Source organism: Elephantulus edwardii, unplaced genomic scaffold (genome assembly GCF_000299155.1).
Source record: "Elephantulus edwardii isolate Elephantulus edwardi_28Jun2011 unplaced genomic scaffold, EleEdw1.0 scaffold00005, whole genome shotgun sequence".
In the NCBI taxonomy this organism is placed as follows: domain Eukaryota; kingdom Metazoa; phylum Chordata; class Mammalia; order Macroscelidea; family Macroscelididae; genus Elephantulus; species Elephantulus edwardii.
This window is the reverse complement of record NW_006399755.1, coordinates 15,105,485-15,113,416: the sequence shown is the minus strand read 5'-3', so window position 1 is coordinate 15,113,416 and position 7,932 is coordinate 15,105,485. Positions and strand designations below refer to the sequence as shown.

General features: G+C 38.7%; 1 protein-coding gene across 1 annotated transcript in view; it reads left to right on the top strand.

Annotated features, from left to right (window-relative positions):
• The first annotated feature begins 1,375 nt into the window (after positions 1-1,375).
• The window catches only part of LOC102843445 (chromosome unknown open reading frame, human C1orf168), a 125,405-nt gene continuing 118,848 nt past the window's right edge, over positions 1,376-7,932 (top strand). The window contains exon 1 of the mRNA XM_006879826.1: positions 1,376-1,504. Coding sequence (XP_006879888.1) covers positions 1,376-1,504 — 129 coding nt within the window. The remainder of the gene's footprint in view (positions 1,505-7,932) is intronic.

Genomic DNA, 7,932 nt, shown 5'->3' with positions numbered 1-7,932 from the left:
ACAACCTTGCTTGCTGAAACTGAGGAGGACCTGAAGTGCTTTCAGCAGAAGGGCAAGAGTGTAGTCTTCAATATAGATTAAAGCTTAACTTCAAGAAGACAGATTCTCACCACTAGGCCAATTGGCAGTACCATGATAGATGGAGAAGAGATTGAGGTTGCTAACAATTACAGCTTGCTCAGGTCTGCAATCAGCACTCTCGACACCATAATCAACACTCTTAATACCAGTAGTCAGTAATTCAAAAGACGAATTGCATTGGGAAAACCTGCTGTCAAGAACCTCTCCAGAGTATTTAAAAGCAATGATGTCAGTCTTGATACTAAGGTGCACCTAATCCAGGCCATGATCTTCAAAATTACTTGTTAGGCTTCAGAGACCTTGACAATGACTAAGGATGACAGAAGAAGAATTGATGCCTTCAAGTTGTGGTGCTGGAGAAGAGACGTGAACATACCATGCACCACCAAGAAAACAAACAGGTCTGTTTGGAGAGGGTGAAACCAAGTTTCTCCTGGGTGGCTAGAATTTTGAAACTCTGTCTCACATACTTTGGGCATGTTGCTGATTCTTGGAGAAGGATATCATACTTGGAAGGGTAGAGAGACAGCACAGAAAAGGAAGACCCCAGATGAGATGGATTGATACAGTAACTTGGGCAACTGGGGTGTTGATGTGTCAGAATTAGTGAGACTGGCTCAGTACAGGGTTCAGAGCTGCTGTACATGGGGTCTCTATGGGTCATAGGCTACTCGACAGCATGTAACAACAACAACAACAACAACTATGTAAGGAGTTGCACTGACAACCCAAAGGCTCATGATTTGAATTCAACAGCAGTTCCATGGAGAAAAGATGGGCAATTTACTATTGGGCAATTTACTCTCGGACAATTTATAATTTCTGAAAATAAACTAGATGGTCAACTATGAGCTGATTTGGACTTAACCACCCATTACAACAATGTTCTGTCTGTCATTATTACCCAAGAACAACGACACTTTGAATAATATCATTTCATCTCATATATTACAAACACTTATTGCAGTTTTTATTGATGTTGATGCTTTTTGGTGATTAATTTCATGAAATTTTATGGTATTTTAGCTACAATATTACATATCTGAGACAACATACAACATTTTAAAATCAGAAAATCTATGAATTCCAGAGTGCATTTCATCAAGACATTTTGGATAAGAAAGTAGACCTGAATTATGCTATTTTGCACTTGCTGAAATTAAGTCTGAGAAAAGCTAACAACTTTCTAAATAAAGAGGAAGATATGGAGCCTGTGCTCTTGTGAAAAGGAAGACATAGATGGGATTCTATAAAGGTAGGGTTAACACAGATTTTCACATTGGATTCTGGGGATATGATTTTTTGTGTTGGTGCAAAAGTCCTGTTGGGATTTTGGGATAAAACTTCTAACAGCTGTGCTATTGGCTATAACTGGGTGAAAGTGCTCTGTGAAAAGCAGCTTTCCGCAGATGCAGATAAGAAAGTAAGAAAGTGACACTGAATATACCAAAAGGCTCTCCTTCATCACAAGTATCTTATCTCATTGCCTTTGAAGATAATGAAAATATTTTACTACTTCTTTTGGTGAAGGTTTTGCAGGCTTGAATAACAGCTGCTTCACAAAACGGTGAGTTACTTCCTCTCTCCCCACCCACTCTACACTCCAACTGCTCTGGTCTATTCACCTGAAAATACAATGGCCCTTCATGCTTGTGCCTTTACTTTTGTTGTTCCTTCCACATAAAATGTCTTCATAGCTCCTCATTCCAGTAAAAACTCTTTCAGCACCTATCACATTATCGTTATTGTTATGTGCTATCAAATCAGAACTGTCTCATAGCTGACCCTCATACGACCCCATAGGTTTCAGAGGGAGTAAATTGCACAGGAGATTACCTTTCTCCTACAGTGCAGCTGGTAGGTTTGAACTGCATGCCTTTAGTGTGGCATCACACCTCCTAACCTCTAGGCCTTGAGACTTTCTTGTACAAACAGTAGTTGTTATGTGCAGACCAGTCAATTGCAACTCACAGCAACCCTTTGTACAATAGCTCTGAACTCTGCCCTGACCTGAGCCAATCTGTCTCCAACACACTTACTCTCATTGCCACAGCTATTGTGTCAAACCATCTTATCCAGGACCTTCTTCTCCTGTGCTGTACCTGCATCCTTCTGGGCATCATGTCTTTCTCTAAGGACTCGCCCTTTCTGGCAACATGCCCAACGTATGAGACAGAGCTTCAAAATTCTTGCCTCCAAAGAACAATTTAATTTTACTCTCTCCAGGACAGACTTGTTTGTTCTCTTCACGGTCCATGGTATGTTCAATACTCTTCTCTAGCCCCACAAGCTAAAGGCACCCCTTTATCTTCCTTAGTCATTGCCTATCTCTCTTATGCATAGTAAGTAACTCCATAGACCATGGACTGGATCAGGCACACCTTAGTTTCTAAAATAACATTGTTGCTCTTCAGCACACTGGACAAGTCCTTGACAGCAGATTTTCCTAATGCAATTCATCTTTTGATTTTGTGACTGCCAATGCCAAGTGTGTTGGTTGTGGAATCAAGCAAGCTGAAATTGTTAACAATCTCAGTCCATCTATCATGGTGTTGCCAAGTGGCCTAGTGGTAAGAATCTTAGTTTTCTTGATTTTGAGTTTCAATTCATATTGAAGACTGCAGTCCTTAATCTTCTGCAACAAGCACTGCAAGTCCTCCTCAGTTTTGGCAAGCAAGTTTGTGTCATCTGTATAATGCAGGTTGTAAGTTGTTGATAAATCTTCTTCCAATCTAGATGCCACATTGTTTCTCATAAAGTCTATTCTTCTGAATGATCTGTTCCACACAAAGATTGAAAAGATATGGGAAAGGGTGTTTCCCTGATGCACTTTTTTTTGGATTTTGAACCATGAATTGTTTTCTTTCTCTGTTCTTTGCATAGTCAACGAAACACAGATAGACCTTCCTCTGGTTGTTGTTGTTATGTGCCATCGAGTCACTTGTGACTCATAGTGGCCCTTTGTACAACAGCCCTAAACCCTGCCCTGTACTGTGCCAATCACACTGCTTCGGATACACCCATTCCGATTACCCTAGTCACTAAATCATTCCACCTCATAGAGGGTCTTCCTCTCCTGCACTGTCCCTCCACCCTCCCAAACATGATGTCCTTCTCCAAGGACTGGTTCCTCCTTACAACATATCCAAAGTATGTCAGATGAAGCCCAAAATCCTTGCCTGCAAGGAGCAGCCTGATTTAACTCTCTCCAGGATGAATCTGTTGGTTTTCTTAGCAGTCTTTGGTACACTCCATACTCTTCTCAAGCACTAAAGCTCAAAGGCATCAAGATCCATCTGACATTGGCTGTCATATCCCTAGTGGCACAGCCCCTTCTAAACCCAGCTTGTATTTCTATTAATTCTCTGTTGATGTCCAAACATAATACAGTATATGGTACTGTACCCAGGAAAATACAGTGGAAAAAGAATTGTTTGGTCTAGCCACTCAGAGAATTATTCCAAAAGGAGTTACAACTTGAAAGATGAATTGGTTTTTAGAGGACTAAATGAAAAAGAAATGTAGCATCAGGATTGGAGGTAGACTTATTGTACATAATACAACCTTGCTTATAAAAAATTAGGAGCACAGAAGCACTTACTGATGAAGAATTAATTTAGATCCTTAGGTATAGATTATAAAAATCTCTGTAACTGTATTGATAAACAGTTGTAAAAAATTTAATTTAATTTTACAAGAATCTCATTTTACTTGAATCCACAATCAACACCTATAGAAGCCATCAGTAAAGCAAATACGTTATATTGGGCAAATTTAATGCAAAGGTACTTTTTAAAGTGTTGTAGAACAAAGGTGTTACTTTGAAAAATAAGGTGCACCTGTCCCAGCCCACAACATTTTAAATAACAAATACATGAAAAAAGATTAACAATGCATTTGTAGGACTGAAGAATGTGTGCTTTTAAATTGTATTGATAAAGAATATAAAATATATCACAGATTGCAAAAAGAACAAACAAATTTGTTCAGCTGTGATATTCCTTAAAGTTAATGATGGTTAAAAAAAAGTCAATTATGGTAAGAGTTTGTCCCATATCCCTTGGGAATGCTATCATGAAGATCCAGTCCCTGGAGGGCATCATGCTTGGTCAAGTGGGTGAACATCAAAAGAAGACTCTCAACAAGGTGAATTGACACAGTGGCTAGAACAGTGGGCTCAGGCATGGCAAAAATTACAGGGGGAAAACCCCATGTATGAGAATCCAAAAGGGAGGCAGGGGGGAACAGAGGGGAGAAGTTGAGTGGGAGGGGGTGTGGTAATCATAGATAGGGCTGCACAATTTGATAGGAAGAGGGAGGGGTGGACAAAGGAAATAGGAAAGATCCAGTGTGAAAATTCAATGTATATGAACTTTGTAAGTACACTAGTATAAAATTAAAATTTTATTAAGAAAAAAACATAGTGAGATTGGCACAAGACCAGACAGTCTATCGCATGTGGAGTCAGTATGAGTCAGAACCAACTCAAAGGCACCTAAAAGCAAGCAGAAACACAGACTGTTTCTCCATTATCATGGTCCTTGTGAAGCCATTCTCATCCAGAAGGGAAACTCAGATACTAATTTTAGTTGCATTTTATTTTCTTCCATTTGCAGTAAATTTTAACAGCTCTTCCTGGGCTCACACTATTCTGGTTTCTCTTAAGTCTCTGTGCTTTTGATTTGGGATTTGCATATACTTAAAGCCTTTTGAATTTGCTTACCAAAAGAAGAATGTCCAGACTTGCAATAAACCCTCGGCGTCGACATTGCTGTTCTTTCTCCCTCGTGGAACACAGGCAATGTACAACCATTTGGGCAAATTTAAGAAATGTTAAGTGCTGTCAAGTCGTAGACAAATCACAGGAACCCTAAGAACAAAAGATCTGAAATTAATAATAAATTTAAATTTTAAAAAAAAAGAACAAAAGATCTAAACAACTGAATACTTTTTATTGTTTCTTCAAGTTCATTGAGTTTCCAGAGGCAAGCTGTTTTGGAAGTGGATGCCATTGGAAGTGGAGTGCCTGCTTCCAAGCTTGTTTTAATGGGAGAACTCCACCAAACACTGTCTACCATGGGCCATTATTGCATTTGATGCATCATTGTCAGTGTTTAGCATCACAGCAACCACGAGTTACCTCTGTACAGCAATGCACAGACCAGTGCTATACCATGTAGATGAGAGTTTGACCAAAAAAATTAGAAGGCCTGAGGGTTGCAGATTAAAATCACCCATTTTTGACTTGGTAGCATAACTTTCTATCCACCAGGCCCACGGAGCTCTCTCTATGTTGTTGGTGGTGTTAACTGCCATTAAGTCGTAGATGACTCATAGCGACCCTACAAAAGAAAGACCTGAACACTTATATGACGTTCATAGTTTCTATAGGTTCATAGGTTTTTCAGAGGCAAGCTATTTTGGAAGTGAACGCCACTCCTGCTTCCAAGCATGTTTTAATTTAGAAATGAGGTAATTGATTTTGTAGACAATAATAAATAATGCATCAAGACAGCACCATATCCTTTGGAGTTTGTGTTACTTATATTTTTATGAGAACTTTCACATATGAATGCATTAATTTTCAGAATTCCTTCAGTCCTTGTCCACTCACTACCGGTGGCTGTATGGTGTAATCCATGTCATTGTGGATCTTAACTGAGGGAACTGACATAGAGCATCATCTGGCAGCAGGATAAACTAACAGAGTGTGAACTGAATGGTTGGACATAGTTTATAGACCAAGAATCAGAACATAGGATATGACACAGAATTTATCCTATTTACAAATTTATTGTGAAAGAGCATGATACTTTGTAACTTGCTCTGATTTTCATATTACCTTTCAAATTATATTAATCAGAACTATTTTGAAATCCAAGATAGTCATAATAGCTATATAATTGATTAAAAATAAAAGAATACAGCAATTATGGCACACAACAATGTTTTGCTTATGTTAATGTAAATAAAAAAAATCTCAATGAGTGTTTTTAAAGCAAATGCAAATTCCTTCCCTGGAGTTTTTGCTTATTTGTTCCAAGATACAATTGTTGTTGTGTACCATCAAGTGGGAACCGACCCATAGCTAATCCTCCAGCAGATTTTCAGAGACAATAAATGACACGGGAAGAGATTGTCCATTCTTCTCCCATGGAGAAGCTGGTGGATTAAAATCATATGCTTTTGGCATTGCAAACAACATTTTTTTTTACTTTACAACTACATTTTTTAATAATAAAATAAATGTAGATTGGAACTACATTTTGTATAGTATCTGGAGTAGGTGTGACTTACGCAAAATTGGTTATGAAATATTTCCAAAGCAAAGAAAGAATTACAGACTGGAGCTAACTTTGTAAGTAAGCAAGATTGGGCAGCGTTTCGGTCTATTGTACATACAGTGACTGTGAGTCAGGGTTGACTTACCTGTAACCAACAATAACAACATATATAAGAGCCTTCCTATAAAATAGAGCAGTAAAAATAGCTGGATTTTATTTTGTTAGTTGTGGATATTTGTTATAATAACATACACAAGAGTTTTATTATTAAGAGTATGATGATACAAAAAAAAATTGAAACTGTTAACTATCGACAGCTAAACCAAAATGTGTATCTATTGCCAGCATATTGCTTCTGACTCACAGGACAATCCCATGGTTACAGAGTAAAATAGCCCCATACAATTTTCTAAACTATGATGGCTTACTGGTAAGAAGCTGCACTGCAAACCCAAAGGCACACGATTTGAATCTACCAGCTGTTCTGCAGGAGAATGAAGGACAGTCAAGTCCTGTGTGATTTACTGCTTCTGAAAACCCGCTATGAGTAGGTTCAAACTTGAGATTACATAACAGCAACAACATGATCTTTATGGAAATGGATCACTTAATACAGTCTTCCTTTTAGATTAGCAGCCATAGCAATACATTTAGACCACCCAGGGACGTATTTTTAAAACTAGCAAAGGGCAAAAGTGTTCCAAGGAGCTAGTACTATAGAATTTATGTTTGTGTGATCAGGAGTTTGTGTTTGTGTGGGGTGTGTACGGAGCTCCAGTGCTGTAGTCCATTGGGAGGTGCACTACTAATCCAAAGGCCTCCCCTCTCTGGCAGTTCAAATTCACAAGCGTCTTCGAGGGAGAAAGATCGGTTCTCGCTTTCCATGCAGCTCTTGTTGTCAGAAACTAGAGGATCAGCTATGAGTTGGTTCTGACTTGATAGCAGTGAGTGAATAAGTATAAAACAGATATTGGCAAGGAAATATCTAAGCCTACCAAGGAAATAATTCTTCACTTTAAGCAGTCTAGGATAAAGCATAAATTCCAAACCAGACTGAGTAGGACTCCTACTTTTAATCCTTCCTTTTCATGACATTGAACAGGTAACTTAAACTCTTCACTTACTCACTCATTTCCATAGAGTCAGAACCAACTCATGGTTGACCCTCTATCAGGTTCTCAGAGGCTGTTAATGGCACAGGAGGAGATTATCCATCTTTCCCCCATGGAGCGGCTTGGGGCTTCTAATTGCCTGCCTCTGGGTTGGCAGAGTAACTCCTCACTCACTAAGCCACCAGAATATTCTTACCTGTATTCTGAGAATAAGGAGCTCTGGTGACAATTGGTTGATAATCAAAAGTTTATTAGTTCAAACTCAACCAGACACGCTGGAAAAAATAAGTGGCAATAAGCTTCTGTAAAGATTACAACCTTGGAATCCCTTGGGGCAGTTCTACTCTTTCCTTTTGGATTGGGTCACTAAGAGTGGACTCAAGGACAATGAGTTTCTTTTATACTGAGAGTACAGTGGTATTGTAGTGAAGCTTAAATAAGTTATATATATATAT